Below are 16,261 nucleotides of genomic sequence, written 5' to 3' on the forward strand. Positions count from 1 at the left end.
CAGAGACAGTTGCTGTCAATATCAACATTAATGTTAAAGTCTCCCTACAATGACTTTATCTGTGCTAAGAAATAAGTCAGATAAGAATTCAGAGAATTCAGTTAGGAACCCCAAATATGGAGCAGGAGGACGGTAAACAATACAAAACACAAATGGCTTCTGAGTTTTAGAGTCTGGGTGAGAAAGGTTCAGAGTGAGGCTCTCACTCACTCTCACGCTTAAAACCTTCCTTTTCGATAAAGCTTATAGTTAGAGATGGTTCAGGTCACTGGCAATGATTGTTAGTCACAGGAACCATTTTAGTTAAGCTGCAATAGACATAGACTGCTGGGGGACTTAACTTATACACTGAACTCTTCTGTTTCCTTCTACCTCTTCTGTCCAATAATCTCCCATCATTGTTCTATGTTTAACTAACCTTGTCTCTTTCTCTCTAGTAGTTGTGCTTCTCCCCCCCCCCCCCCCCCCTCTCTCTCTCCTCCACTCTGTCCTCACCTACAGGTATTATTGGACTCAGAGCCTTGTAGCGGATTCAAATTATTAATAGTTTGATATTAATGCAAAACATTAATATACCTCGAAGTTGGGGCACCAGGTTCGTTTTAAAGCTGAAACCACGCTTGTATTAATCTAGTCAACGCCAGATATCAATTCAATGAGTTACCACTCATGAACAACAATAACCACTTTCTTGTGATAAAACCAAATCAGTCTCTTATGCCGTGAATTCTTGTCGCGGTTCAGTGACCTCTGTTTAAATCTGAAGAACAATGCACACAAAACCAGATTCCTTTTAACGTTTTATTAATCTAACACTACTGGATATATGAATAACATAATATGGAAATACTCAAATAAACAGAATAGAAAATGAGAGAACGATCAGAATGAGATGATGAACAGTGAATGAATCAATGAGTGAAGACCCAAAGAATGGTCAAGACCTGAGTGTGTGATGGCTTTGATCAAGAGAAAAGAGTATTTGTCTCTAACTAATTCAAATCTAAGGATAACTAATCAATTTGGAATGTTCAATTTTAGCGCTTTGAGAAACACCAGAATTCTCAGAGGATTAGAGATGTTTGTCTTGCCTTAGTTTAGAGATGTAGCCGCTGTGCAGCGTTTCCCGTTACCGGTTGGTTGAGCAGGCGTGCCCTCTCTGGTCCAGGTGCCACGGCCTCTGGGTCAGGAATCGTCGCCCGCGGTGATGATGACGGCTCGGGTTCAGCGAAGTAACAGTCAGCCAGGCTGGACATTCCAAGGTGTTTCCAAGCGTCAGCGCTACTTAAACTAGCCCAAAAAGCAAACGGGCTGGAATCTAATTTAAGTGGTTCGATCACAAATAGCGAGTCAATTAAGGACTGGTTGTAATAGTTTCAGTTTCGCGGAGTTTCTTGATGACTTTCTAACGTTACAAAAATCGTTGTTCGTTCGTGTTTCTAAGTTTAACTTAGGTTTACAAAATTTACAACAAAGGAAAATTAAAGAAAAGTAATGCGACGCAAAAAGGAAAAGTGAAAGAAGTTTGAAGATAGAGGGAAGTCCGTTTTGCCTTGGGTGTCACTGGTTTAAATACCTCTGGGGCAGTGGTCACTGCAGGGCGGAGAATTTAGTTCAACCAGTGGTGAAGAGTTCCGCCTCTTCTGATCAGGAATCAAACTATTTGATTTGGATCGCTCCTAAATCTGGGATAACTAAGCTCTTCTCTTTTCATCAAGCTCAAAGTTCCATCACACCATAACACAATAAACATGTAATGATCACTTTGACACTCAAATAAGCAGAGAAGTCAGAATGGTTAAACAGCAATATTAAATGCATAGAATATTAAGGTCTTATATGTGGTCCCTTACAATGCTGTAACAAATTAAATGTTATTCCTGATGCCTGGTCTTGTCTTATGCAACACCCAGTAAACACTAAAACATACACGAATAATAGATGCAAGCAAAATCAAATTATAAATGACCTAATCTGGACATTACTAATTAAACAATTGTAACACTTAAAAATGTGATACAATAATGAGGATACCGAATTGTAGCTGGTGTAAATAGTCCATGTGTATGTTGCACAAATTAAAAGAAGTAAAGAAGGTGAGTCTCTCTATTTCAACTTTGTGCCTACACACAAAGGAAAGCAGGGTGATGAGTTGAAGTCCCTTTGTAACTTTAGGAATTTCCTGGCAAATCTGTAGATCAGGCATTGAACATCACACAGAAACCAATCTAATATCAAATGAAAACATTTTGTCCACAGAATACAACGACATCTGTTTCATGGAAGTTGAAAGTTCTGGTGCATCTGAACCAGAACCTGTGTCCAAATGAAGTCTCTCGTTCTCTTTGATGAGCACATTCCACATTTTATGGCTGGTGGTCCCAGTTCTGGGGGAGACAGCTTCTTGGTGATAAATGTGACAGCCTGTCCTTTTGGCATGATAAGCAGAGGTAGAATCCTGAGGGATTTACAGGTAGATCAACAAAGTGGACTCATGGTTCTTTGATATGGACCTTTGAGATGTTGGCGTCAATTGGTGCCTGTGGTGATAGAAGCCAGTCTCCTGTTGTGGAGAAAGATTCAGGGTCCCTTATCTCTGGGGACTGAAAGGGACGTAGGGGCTCTTCAAAGGAGGGAGTTAAGTTCCCATGTAGGTCAGGTTACCTCAGTCCAGACGTGGATTGCTACTATTCCCCCACTTAGCTCACGCTGATCGAATGAAGATGGAGATCATCGTGAGGTACTTCCAGGCATCCACGGATGGCAGACAGGAACCTGTGGAACATTCTAATCCCATAAGTAGACTGGTGCTTCTCTACTTTTTTTTTTGTATAATAAAATCGAAGGGGAAAACCTGTCCTATAACTATGGGATGTCAAAGGAACTATCGTGAAAGAGTGGGACTCAGTACTAATAACATTCTAACCAATGGTGGTTACATAGCAACATTTCAGTTAACTAGTAGTAAAGAAACTTCTAAATCAAAAGGAAAAAATATCTGGCAAAAGAGGGCCAACAAATAAGCCTAGTAAAGAAAAAAAATAACATTAGGTCTAGTAAAACAAACAAATCTGCCATTACATGCTATAATCAATTAGTCAGGTTCCTACTGACTAAGGTGGGTTCCTTTGTTACCTATATGTATGTGTGTATACAGGTGGGAGGAGAGAAGTTTAAGAAAGAAAAGGAGGAGAAGGGAAAGAAACTTTCTTTTAGGTCTCTAGAGTTCTAACTCTATAAGCTCGGAGGGTTCTGGTTCTGTGTCATCGTCACCTTCCTGGGTTCTTTTCTTCTTCACCATATTACTTAAGCGAGTGGTGCATTGAGCAATGTCTTCTTTGAGCTTTCGGGTGTGACGAAGGTAGAGATAGGCTATTCCGAACGTCAGCAGGTAACCTAAGCTTACGGCCACAACTAGAACAGTATCGGCAGTAGACCAGGCGTGGGTCAGGGGCCTAATTGGAGTTGCTTCCTGGGAGGCAATCTCTTTCAGTACATTGTCAATGGGAGCTACATCAATGGTCTGAGCGCCTTCGTATTCAATTCTAGTAAGAGTACTTTCATCCAGCTCCAGCACGTGTTTACTGAGGAAGTCAGAAATTTCAACATTGTTCATATTGTTCAGATCAAAGATGGTAGCATGTCATATCATTATCATCCTTTAATCAACTTTGATGGATTGTCTGCGTGTCCCCCACTTAGTGAATAGTTCACAAAATCAAACAACAAAACAACACAATGACCGCTAATGAGTTATTTTGGGTCCTTTAGTGGGCTCGTCCCCCACTCGGGAACTTTTGGTGGGAAGTTTTTTGGTTATAATCTGTTAAATCTTTCTTCCTATGTGGCCTGTATGCCACTTGTTGAAGAGTGTTGCGTGTAGTTTTGATTCATCTGTGTTTTGCGCGTGAAGGGTCATGGGCCTACGTCATCATTACCCCCCTGTGGCTATGAGGCACCACGACCAAAAGAGAGTGAGGGCGTCGGAGCCATACGATAGTAGGCACATGATAAAGCACAATGACTTGCAAATGCCGTAAAATTGTTCCAACCAGTTCTGGATCGAATGTCCAGGCAGGCCTAGGATGGCGCCTTGTTTGGTCCATGTATCAGCCTGATTAGTGGGGTCGGAGGGCGCCACAGCGGTAAGGGTGCAGCATTGGACCTCTGTGGGCTGGTTGTGCAGGAGGGGCACAGGGTCACGGACTTGTGCCCAGATTCTGAAATGCTTGAGGTCTATTACTGGTTCCAAGCGGTTGAGTAGGTCTTGGCCTATCAATAGAGGAACCGTTTCCAGGGATGACACGTATACTGGATGAACAAACTTCATTGGACCAATAGACATATGGAGCAAAGCCATGGCTGTAAGAATGGTCCCTGTAGGGGCGTAAGGTTGAATCTTCAGGGAGCATGGATGCAGTGTAAGCGGTTTGCCTGTTTGCTGCATCATTGATGTCAGTTTGTTGAGCAGTGCAGTAGATATTAAAGTGATGTCTGAAGCTGTGTCAAGAAGAGCCTCCCGTTTGAAGGTGTTTTCCAGAGTGACTGCTAAGTGAGGTTTTCGTGCAACCCCCTTTTTAGTGATGTTCCCAAGAAATTGTAAGGAGGGCGGGTCACCTGGAATGAGCGGATCATCATCTTTGGGTGACTCATTAGAGTCCAGCTGAACTACCAAGACTGGACTGGAAGACTCTGGTTTCTCAGCCACACCTGTGGTGTTTGGGCTGGAATGTGTGAGTGGCCCAGTCCCTGTAGGGCTTAGTGGAAGTTCTTTCTGAATAATCAGATCTAGCTAAGGATCTGGCTGTACAGCTGTCAGTGACAAAACATCGGCTTTCCTATTCTTTTTCTCTCTGAGGTCTTGGGCAACTTGTTCAAGTGTCTCCAAGTCCTTTTCATTGAGGCCCGAGGCGTCAAAGTGGGGCTCATGTGGGGTATTTCTGTTCTCCACATAACCATTTCTATTCTCCTTCTTAGAGGATTTGCGCCAAGGAGGACCAGGAGATATGTAAACTCGATGGTAACTGTTCTGTGCGTGTGGTTGTTCACCTATGTCCCCCCTTTGCATTCGGAAGTCACTTCCGTGCTGAGGTTTAGGTTGATCTTCCAAGGAAGCAGGGGAAGTATGTTCCCTTTCATACCTTATAGAATTTGGCCTTTTGTCAGACCAAGATGACTTGGAATGGCTACGCCATGGGTTAGTTTTCTGAAACCTGTATGGTTCTCTATCTTGAGGTCGATGAGATCTCCAGGGAGTTCTTTCGGTGTCCTTTGAGCCACCATCATAGGCTCCTTCTAATCTCAGAGGCAAATGTTTGGTGTCAATGTTGAACACAGTACTCGGCTCAGGATTCTTTGGATTAATCTCTTTATGTTTTGCAAACCCCAACGATGCCAGTTCACGTAGGTGTTGGCTGGTGGAGTTGCGTGGATTTGCTGAAATGCCAAGATGACTGTTAGTAGCAGGATGGAGGTTTTTGATAAAAAGTGTTTTGAAGTTCAGGTCTTCCTCCATTCCTGGTTAATTTCTAGAGCCGAAGTAGGCTCGAAGAAGGCGTCGGTAGTACGCCTGAGGATCTTCATGTCGGGCTTGCTTAATAGCAATAGCTGCAATAAGTCCAGATTGGGAGACAGTATCACTGTATTCCCGCTCTAGAGCATCGCATAGCAGGTCATAATCATCTCGGATTATGCTGGGTTGTCGTTCAATGAAATTGCTAACATCACGACTCGAAGTTAATTTGATAAGATATAACTTATCATGGTTTGTAGACTGTGGGTACCTTTGCAGGTAAAAGCTGATGTCCTTTAAGTAGCCAGTGGTATCATGAGAACCACCAGGACTGGGATCAAAGCGCATGATGTTGCGTGCTATTTTATCTAAATCTCTCATAGAAGGTCTTTGTGATGTGTTTTGACCTAGAGGGGAAAAAGGCAATGCGTTTGCAACCACTGGTGAGGAGCTTCTGTGGGAGTATTGTGCTCTCAGTGGTTCAGGTGGGAGGTAGGAATGGAGCACGGCAGGTGGCGGCTCCTCCTCCTTGGGAGGGATTGCGTCCCTTTTTGTTTGCTGGTAAAAGGCATCATGGGAAGTGTGTGTCTTCCCTATTTCAAAAGAATAATCAGGATCTCTTCTATCCTTAGCTAATTCTTTCTCATGTTTTTCTTGGAGGCGTTTCATTTCGCATGTTTTGTTTTCAGCAACAACCAATTGACGCCGCAAGTGTTGGGTTACTTGTTGTTCCTTCTCTAGTAGTAGGTGTGTTTGTTTTAACTGTATGGACATTATCATGATCATCCGTTCCAGCATTGTCATCTTGTCCTTTTCGTTCAAGGACTGGGTTAGGGCGTCAGCAGTGAAGTCAGGTTGTCAAGTTCCTTCACCGTGGATCCCTGGATTTCTGTCATGTATCCAGGAACAAAAGCTTGGGTCAGCTCATTTAATGCTTCTTCCGTGGCGACCCAGATATCTATTCTAGGGTCATTGGACGCGCTGGTATTAGGGTTTTTCAACTCATTGGTTGGCTCCATCTTACCAGTGTTTTGGTTACTGAGGTTGGTCAGCAGTTCCCTAGAATTTAGTGGTTCTCAATTAATCACAAAAGTTTACTTCTTCCTTATTGTATCTTTATACAGGTGAGGAGGCACCTCATCAATTATTTAAATTCGTTTCTTTAACTATAGTAGATCAAAGGAATTAAATTGTTTTTATGGAAGTTATTCCTAAAAAAAAAAATTATACACCATATGGCAATCAAAGATAACAGGTAAAAATCAATCAAATAGAATAAGCTAAAAGCTAAAAACGCAAAGGTAATTTAGCCCACTCAAAAAAAAATCAATAATAGTTTGCAATATCAAAGTAATTGCAGTCTATATTCAAAGATCAGCAGTTACCTATGCATTAATTTTAACTTTAAAAAAAAACTCATTAAAGTCATACAATGTATGATTCAATCCAAAGTGAGTAAATAGGATTAATCGTGACTAGTCATAAGCAAAACAACGTTTGTTAACAATTAAGGCTATTTAGGTCCAACTATGAGATGCACTGGGCCTGCTCTGCTGGAATTCCTGCTTTCTGACTCAGTTAACCAAATCGGCCACTGGGTGGAGGCAGAGAGTATCACTCGGATTTTAATTCCGTTTAAGGACGACAGGGCGCTCTCGACTGGGAGGCGCTGTAAGACGGTGACGTCAGCACCGACAACTTTTGGGCACGCCCCTTGAAAGGCGCTCGCTGCAGGTAAAGTTTTAGGTCAGTTGCGCTCTGGCTGCAGGTCAGAGCACTTAGTTCATACACTTAAATTAGCACGGCGGCTACACGCTTTGGGCTCCAAGGCCTAGCGACAGTTCAACGTTTGAACTCAACAGTATCAAGTCTTAACAACTTCGGATCATTTATTTCCCACTTGGCATTGCACAGTGACTTCAACGTTTTCACTATTTAACCGGTTTTCTCCAGTAACAATAAGGAGTCCGTATGACTCACCAAGATAATGCGCAATAAACGTCACTCTTCCCCTGTCAAACGGTTTATTTGAACAGTTTATAGGGAGCTGGGTAGCTAGTCCAGCTGCTCTAAAGGGAAGGTCTGGATCAGAGGTGAATTAACTGGAACACGCAGAGAATCGACTTAATCCAGGGCGCAGCCCGTAGTTCTGGAACACGCAGCAACCAAGGAACTTGCCAACAAGGCCTTTAATTTCACACAAGCGTACGGCGACGCTCAGTTATAACAATGTTTGCAAACACGCTTCAATCAAAACAATATTCTTCTTCTACGTATTTCTGACTTCGTCAGCAACGCTTAATTATCTGCGCGCCCCTCTCGGCTGGAGGACTTGCGCGGCGCGGACTTAAACAACAACACTCCACAGCGCACGGCCGTGTCCACTCGTTTTATTGTAAACCAACTAAGCTTCAGTTCAAGCTTTTTCGAAAGTCAAACAAGAATTGCACCAACAACTGATTCTATTCAACCGAACTATGGTTCGCAACGTTCTCAGACAAGCAAAGGTATGAAATAGCGCCTCACGCGGACGGCACCAATAATATGTAGCGGATTCAAATTATTAATAGTTTGATATTAATGTTTTGCATTAATATCAAACTATTAATAATTTGAATCCGCTACAGCCTTGTGTCTGTGATGGGTAGCTGTGGGTCAAACCATCCTGCCTGTATCCAGTCCCTGGTCCAACCATCCTGCCTGTGCTCTGTTGTTGCCTGTCTCTCTCTCTATCCCCTCACCCCAACTTTTTTTTTAGAGTTTCTCCTCTCCCCTGTTGTCAAATTAAAGGCTTGCTGTATGTGGGATCTTTTAGGTTTAGTTGTGTAAGGTCTTAAACCTTACTTTGTAAAGTGTCTTGAGATAACCCTGTGGTGATTTTTGTTATATAAATAAAATTGAATTGAATTGAATTGAATTGAATTGAATTGAATTGAATTGAATTGAATTGAATTGAATTGAATTGAATTGAATTGAATTGAATTGAACAATACTCACCTCTGCCACTTGCCAGATTGTTGTTGATTCAGTTCTGCTTTCCAGCAATTCGTGATCCAGTCTAGTTACCAGTTCTGTTCTGTTCCTGGCCTTGCCTCTAGCCTAGCCCTTTTTGTACTTCAGCCGAACTTGCCTGTTATCGACCACTGCTTGTTAACCGACACCGACTCCGCCTAGTCCTCTTGTACTGAATGCTAAATTTCATCGTTGCCGACCTTGCCTGCCTGACTGACCACCGTTTTTGCCTACTCTCCATCACCGAGGTTTTCTATACGTAAGTCACCACACAGTGCTGTACCTGTATCAAGACCGTGCACAATAAAAGACTCTGTTTCAAGAGCCTGCTGGTATCTGTGCCGTGCATGTGGGTCCGCTCTGTCAAGCCGACAGCCAAACCTGACACACTGAGAAAAGTGAGAGGTTCTGGAGACACCATTGAGAACGTTCTGCTGCCTGCAACATCCTCAAGCCGGTTTGGCAGTGGGTCAGTAATGGTGTGGGGTTGCATTTTTTGGAGGGTCACACCTCCATGTGCTCACCAAAGACAGCCTGTTGAGCCAATTCAGCATATCTGGGACCACTGCTACATCCACCGACTCCAGATTGCACCACAGACTGTCCAGGAGTTGGTGGATGCTTTAGTCCAGGTCTAGGAGGAGATTCCTCATGAGACCATCCGTCGCCTCATCAGGAGCATGCCCGTTGTAAGGTCATACAGGTACCTGGAGCCACACACACTACTGAGCCTCATTCTGACTTGTTTTAAGGACATTAGTTCTGGGTAACGATTAAAATCCTTTAACTACATGAGTTTTCTGCGACAAATTTCGATTAACGCATTAAAATCAGAAGCATTCTTCAGACAGCCCCCAAAGGCTCTGATTGGTTGAGAAGTGTATCTTAGGCCAGTATTGATCAACAGCCCAAGTAAACAATAGGCACAAAAAATAAATTAATAAGGACATATCTTAGGCAGACAAATTTAGGATTAAATAGCCGCTACACTATATTTAGCTGTCAAATTAATATTAATACCTACATTATAATGATGTAAGGTGTGTGCATACCCACATGCAGAAATACATTCATTTACATACATACATATGCAGCCTGACCGTATCCCCCAGTACCACGTTGAGCAGAGGACAAGACACCCCCCCCCCCCACCCCCACACACACACTACCAAATATACTTCTACAAACAACTTAGTAGTACGTGAACCCATATACTCTCAAATATATTCTCACACTCACATAATTCACTTATTCTCATTTATGGGGAGGGTAGGTCTCTGGTTCGCTGCCCACGCAGCCCTAGGCAGGGTCCGCAGCACCTCTTGAGCTGTGCCCCTTCCTACCTCCCCTACCAGGAAGAAACAGGGGACAGCAGGAGAGGCACCCCAGGGCCATGCAGCCCAGCTTGAATGTGACTGTGTGTCTCCTGGACAGCGCCCCCTGCCCTAGATGTCTGTTGTGTAGTTAAAACTGGGTGATGATTCTCTTCATCAGGGTTGGTGGGTGAGGACACAGCTGGCCCCCACCTCCAGGCCCCAGTAAAAGAGCCAACCCCTTGGCCTGAAATGTATGTGTATGTGCTTAGGTGTAAGGAACCCTAGAAAACCGTCAGTTCACAGAGGAGCCCAGCAGACAGAACCACATAAGAGAAGGCCCTATTCAATGGTCCCCTAGGGAGGCAGCCTCCAGAGTCTTGGATGAGAGTATATGGCTAATGCAGCTAAAGCTGAGGGACATATTACTTGGAGAGGGCTGGTGGGTGAGACCACTTTCCAGTATCTCCCCAGTCCCTCCATTAGAAGGACGCCCCTCACAGACCTAAGTGGATGAGTGTTGGATGATGTAGTAGGGAAACAAGGCACAGGGGTCTGCAGATCCAGGTTCCTGACTAGCCCTGCTACCAATCTCACCATCCCAGTCAGCAAGGGGCCAAGTTGCTACTACCCAGGGCTTCACAACCAATGCAGCCAGAACCCTCCCTCCCTCCTCTGTCACACTTGCACATTTACTCACTCAAGCATGCTTATGCTCACCCTGTGCGGTCTTCAACACAAACCAATACACACATTGTGCTCCTGTGCAGGGAGGTCCAGCCCCAACCCAAAGCCCAATAAAGACTGCAACCTGGGCAGCCCCTCCCACCAACATCACCGAGGGGGGTTGGCCGCAGGCCCGATCAGCAACCAGAGGGTGTCATAACATATGCTTGATGTCTGATTGTGTTTGTTTTTATTTGTACGTGTGTGTGTCTGTGCGTGCGTGTGTGTGTCTGTGTGACTGCACTTCTGTGTTTAGTCTATTACAAAGACACGATTAAATGCCCGATGAGAGCTGTGATGCAAGGTAACTAACTACCTTTGTTGCTTAGCTTTAAAACCAAAAGGTTACATTTTATTTAACTATTGAGGTCTGCCAGTGACCATTTAATTTAAGACAGACCAATATGCTTTCAGTTTTAGATACAGGAGATTTCATCAAGCGCTTTGATTTGATTTATAGATCTCATTTGTCTCTGATTGCTATCTGGCTCCAATCCCTATGCTGTTAAATGGATAACATGGAAAGTCTATATTCAATATCACATTGGGGAAGTCTCTGGAAAAGTCAAATTTAATTCTTACACTACTTTCAAAGGTAGCTGATGTGACCTATAGGCTGCAGAGCCAGTGAGTAATCACTAAGAAGTCATATAACTTTTGTATGACTTTGAGTGGGAAAATAAAGACATTTTATTGACATGCCTTTCAAAGTAAGGCATAAATGTTGATGTTTCAGATTGCAATAAACAGGTACATTATGAATGCGGAATGTGTCCAGCAATACCCTATGTGAATGATAATTGCCTTGCAGTTGTGTGCAATACTTATTATTATTATTATTGTTATTACAGTATAAACCAACCAGTGACAGTGTGGCTATGTAAAACAATTCACATTCTTGAAAACAAAACCATTAATACTTGTTTTTCACTACAAATGTTTGAAATTCATTTCCAGCCCCGGAGTTTATAATAACAAAATCACAAACAAAAAAAACAAAAAAAAAACAGTTCTGTCACATTTAAAGCCCTGTTAGTGAACTGGTATGCAAAATAGCACTGCTGGCACATATACTGCTAATGTAAGGCATTTATTGTTAGAGGTATTTACATGACTTTGGGAAGTCAATATATTGGATAATTGCAGTAAGAGCTGCATTGAGTTTTATTTATTTCAAATCCAAAGGTCTGGCAGGTGGAATCCAAAGGTCTGGCAGTCTTGTTATAATTAGATATGACACAACCTCTGTGCTGCCAAAGTGTTTTTGAATTTGCTACACTATAGTTAGCATTATGATTAAACTTATTAGTGTTAACTGCGTACATTTACTTGGGAAGTTGCTAATGTATTGTCAGAGACTAAAACATTCAACAATGCATTCTTTAATACCGTTTTCATTAATGGAGACAGAATATAGGAACCTAAATGAAGCATATGTCTCACATGAGAAAATTTAAAAAAAGCCTTGTAAAATAATTAGAAATTCTAAAACACACCTGCTTTGGAATCCCTGTAGTCCAGTAGAGGAAATGACTTTCACGCAGTAAAGTCTGTGAATTTTTTTTTCTTTTGGGTGGTGGTTCCTGCATCAAAACAGTGTTACCTCCATGAAAGTCGTATTTAAGTTCAGTAAAGACAAAGTCACTATTAGAGTGACTATAAAGTTGTGGGGTGCATTTCACTTGTTTCTCGTCAGACCTCTGTTTGATACGGACACTCTTGTAAACAGCCTACACACAGTAAACATGTCCCCTGGTAAATAACTGATAGCTGGATTGAGCCAGAAGATGTGCATAGAAATGCAAGCTTGGAGATCTCACACTACTGCTAATTTCTCAAATGTTTTCACAGTAAAAGGTCAGTTTGTTTCTGACTCTACGTCTTGGTCAAGGATATACGCCAGATGGCAGCCATCCGTTGGAGAGTTTACAGTATGGTGCAGAGTCACTCCAGATGGGATTCATCACACTGACATACTGTACTGTACAGTACAGGCAAATATGGCTTTTTAAAATGCCAAAGTTGTGCATGTCTCTAAATGGCTGAATAAACGACTAAATGTCATAAACACACACTAAGTAAAATAAAAATAATAATATCTTCTTCAGCAGTTTTCCTTGAATTCAGACTTCACGTTTATTATTAGACTTTTAACACTTGCCTTCCCATAATGCCTCATGCTTTCTATAAACTATAACAAAACACAAAGAGGAAATTTAGAGGAGTACAGTGATGAGAGTCAAATATTTACTTAGTAGGCAAAGAAGACCTGAAAGCGACAAGACAGTCTGGTGACACCTGCTGCTCATGACGCACTCCTTTCCTTCAGTATGTAAGAGCGTATGTCTAGTAAAAACGTTTATGAAGGGTTACAGTGCGTGAGGGCATCTGTGGAAAGCTGAGGGCGTGCTTCACATGCCAGACACACATAAATCCAAACATATGCAACACACAAAGAAAATGATCAAGTCCAGTTGCTGGTTAATAGAATGAATGTTCAGAGCATTTTTCATGTTAGCACATAATCCAATTCATGGAATGGTTGTCCTGCCCCCTGACTGTTTGTCTCGGCTCACGTGTTCTGTTTTGTAACTGCAAAGCGTTTAACATGTTTTTAGCAAACACAACTTTAAACATGTGCTTGCCAAACACTTCAGGCTGCAGTTTCTATGAAACTATCTGGGTCACTGTGGATTGATGATATTATGAGAGTATGTACTGTACTGTATGTTTGTATGTATGCATAATGTTTTAAAGACTTGATCATATCCACCAGCTCCAATAGAGTTTTACCAATTTCAGTGAAATGTGATTTTATTTTTAAGGCAACAATTGACAATGAATTCATCTCAAGGCACGTTACAAAGTAAGACCTTAGATAACTATACAGCAGCCCAACAAACCCATCAGTAGGCAGAACATAAGCAGCTACGTGTGCGCGGGTGAGAGCGAGCGAGAAAGAGAGAGAGAAAGAGGGAGAGATTGCGTTAAGGGTGGGATGGCTCATATTAAGGTGCGGAGCTCCACTTTGAACCCTCGCTTCGACTTAAAGAGACATCTGCTTCCACTAGCACTCACTCGGTTGAGCTGTCCGACCGCCCCCCGTCGCTGCCACGCTCGCTCCCGACAGACGGAGCCCTTTCCTCCGCTCCGTGTGCGCACCCAGACGCGCTCTTTCCACTTCAGAATGGACTCACCTCTTTCTCCTTGTCTCCACCTTTACCATCGACTGTGAAGCCACTGTACTTTGGTGGGACTGAGCGTGGAAGGAGCGGAACACCTGGTCACCGTCCCACTGCTGGGCTTTTTTATTTTTGATTGAACATCCGCTGTACTCATAATCCCGGAGTGTACATCCGAAATGGGAATGTATTTGCATATACTGCTTTTGCAGTACTACTTCGTCTCGGGGTTTGTACGTAATGCTGTCGCTTTCTTCGAGGAGCCCTCCGGAGGCAGATCAGACGGATACTGCGGACGAATCCTCCGGGCGCAGACCCAAGGGACCCGGAAGGATGGACATCATGAGTTCAGACTCCGAGTGGACGGAGACCCGGAAACATACGAACCTGGAAAAACCTACAGAGGTAGACTTGGTTTGTTTGGAGGATTGTGTTTGTAAAGGGGTTAAGCAGATGTACCAGCGTTAAGTTGAGGGAAAAAATGAACTAAACACTTTAACTGCGGAAATTGCAGCCTGAAGGACGGACTCTTTAATCTACTCTCCTGCAGGGAGAGAGGTTAAGTAAGTCCACTGCTATAATAACAGTCACTTCCTTACTCTTCCAGACACACACACCACAGACAACAATTTTTTTTTCAACTTTTTTTTCAATGTAAACCAAACTTTTTAAAACCAAAGTTTAGTTATAAAAACTGAAATTGAACGGGAGGATGCTGGGTCTTTAGTTGTCTTTAACTCTGCACATAGAAATAATCTCATTGTCATTCAATGTTATGACTGTGAAGGCACATTTAACAATTTACTAAAGACCATTAGCCTCAAGTCATAGCAAATAAGTTTACTTAAAAATATTGAAGTTAACACACGTCTCTTCTCCTTTGCAGTGGTTCTCCTGGCAACCAGCCCTTCTTACTTCAGAGGCTTCACGCTCATTGCACTAAAAGAGGGCAGAGAGGGTACAACAGACGATGACTACACTGGACAGTTCCAGGTAAGGATAGGCAGGTGTTAAGTGAGAGGAAAGGACCTCTGCATACTGAACGTGCACTGAGCATTCCGGTAACGTTCGCAAAGGATGAACTCATTTGCATGTTTTAATGCTCATGGGAACTGACTTCGCGGCTCCCCACTGTTTTCTGATACGGAGGTTAAAGGAGGTGTTGCTGACAGATGCAACACAGCTCCCCTGAATGAAGGAGGGCAACACAGTTCTCCTGTTGTGGCAGAGGAACTGGATTCTTAGTCGCCTCTTTGGTGCAGGGTTTCCTGGTTGAAACACGCACGACACCCTTCCTGCTAAGAAGCAGATACTTCCTCCAGTGAAAAAAATGAAAGAGGGAAGCAGAAGGCAAAGGAGGACAAAGAGAAACGAGATAAACAGAAAGACTTGGAGAGAAAACAGAAGCTAGATATGAGATGTTTGGTTCTGCAGTAACACAACTCCCACTGAGTTACAGCGAGCTCCTGAGGAGAGAGCCAGACTTGCTCAATTGCCTCCTCCTTGGTGTAAACAGCCTTAGTTTCCACATACAAATCCTAAGCAGATCCTTACCAAACAGAGCAGCTGGCTGCCTCTGTGCATCAATACGTGGAAGAGAGGCTATTTTACTTTGAATTTGAAACTGATAATTTTTCCTAAAGTTTGCAGTAATGTGCAGACTGTTTGACGAGCCTGCCAGCACCTTTACGCTTCAATCATGTGGTAAAATTTAAAATTCTGTACATGTTTATAAAGAAAAAACGATGGAAAGGCTGCAAACAGACCCTTTAAAGCGGGTTGCCTTTATTCCCACCAGAGGGCACTCTAAAAGTCTCCATCATCTTGACCTTTTGCATTCTTTATGCCACATTGCCGCCTGTTAACCAATTAAAAAGGGATAATTGAACAAAATTAATCCATTGACTTTTATAGATGATACTGGACAGAAATGTGATACTGATGAGAGTGGATTCACAGGGATTGTGACAAATGTAAGCAGTTTAATGAGTGAATTCAAGGCTGGGGCAAATTCCTTTGATCCTAATTAAAATGCCCCAAATGCATCCTGCAGTTAGTTTAATGTAGTTCTGCTGCTCTACAGGTTGGAGAAACATGAAGAGAGTGTGTTGAGAAAGTCAAAGAATAGAATCAATGCAAATAAACTAGTTAGTTTAAGTTAATTTTTAATGCAACAACTGTGTGATTCATGTAATAACAAAACTCCTATTATCAGTATAAATAATCTTGCTGAAAAATGAAAGCCTGTAATCATTTGGAGAGGTGTGAGTTGTCTTGTGTTTTTACTTATAATCCTAAACATGTACAGATTTGTGTCATTATTTTAAAATCACAACTTAACTTTTTATTTATTATTTACTAAAAGATACCTTAAAATTAATTATTACTATTAAATGCTTGTAATGTAATGTACTCTGGAGCTGCTTGTATCTGAAACTGCCTTTCTGCAAATTTGGATGAAGGTTTTTGTATGTAGTAAGTAGAAACAGATAATGTAATATTTGAGTAATTTAGGA

At 42.4% G+C, this 16,261-nt stretch overlaps 1 protein-coding gene across 2 annotated transcripts in view; it reads left to right on the forward strand.

The window, feature by feature from the left end:
• The first annotated feature begins 13,531 nt into the window (after positions 1-13,531).
• Positions 13,532-16,261, forward strand: part of LOC114857212 (spondin-1-like) — a 125,124-nt gene continuing 122,394 nt past the window's right edge. Inside the window, exons 1-2 of one of the 2 annotated variants that reach the window (XM_029153463.3) lie at positions 13,532-14,150; positions 14,632-14,738. In XM_029153463.3, coding sequence (XP_029009296.1) covers positions 13,925-14,150; positions 14,632-14,738 — 333 coding nt within the window. In that variant the 5' untranslated portion in view covers positions 13,532-13,924. The remainder of the gene's footprint in view (positions 14,151-14,631; positions 14,739-16,261) is intronic. The other variant, XM_029153462.3, reaches the window with a different exon arrangement.

This window comes from Betta splendens, chromosome 6 (assembly GCF_900634795.4).
Source record: "Betta splendens chromosome 6, fBetSpl5.4, whole genome shotgun sequence".
Taxonomy (NCBI): domain Eukaryota; kingdom Metazoa; phylum Chordata; class Actinopteri; order Anabantiformes; family Osphronemidae; genus Betta; species Betta splendens.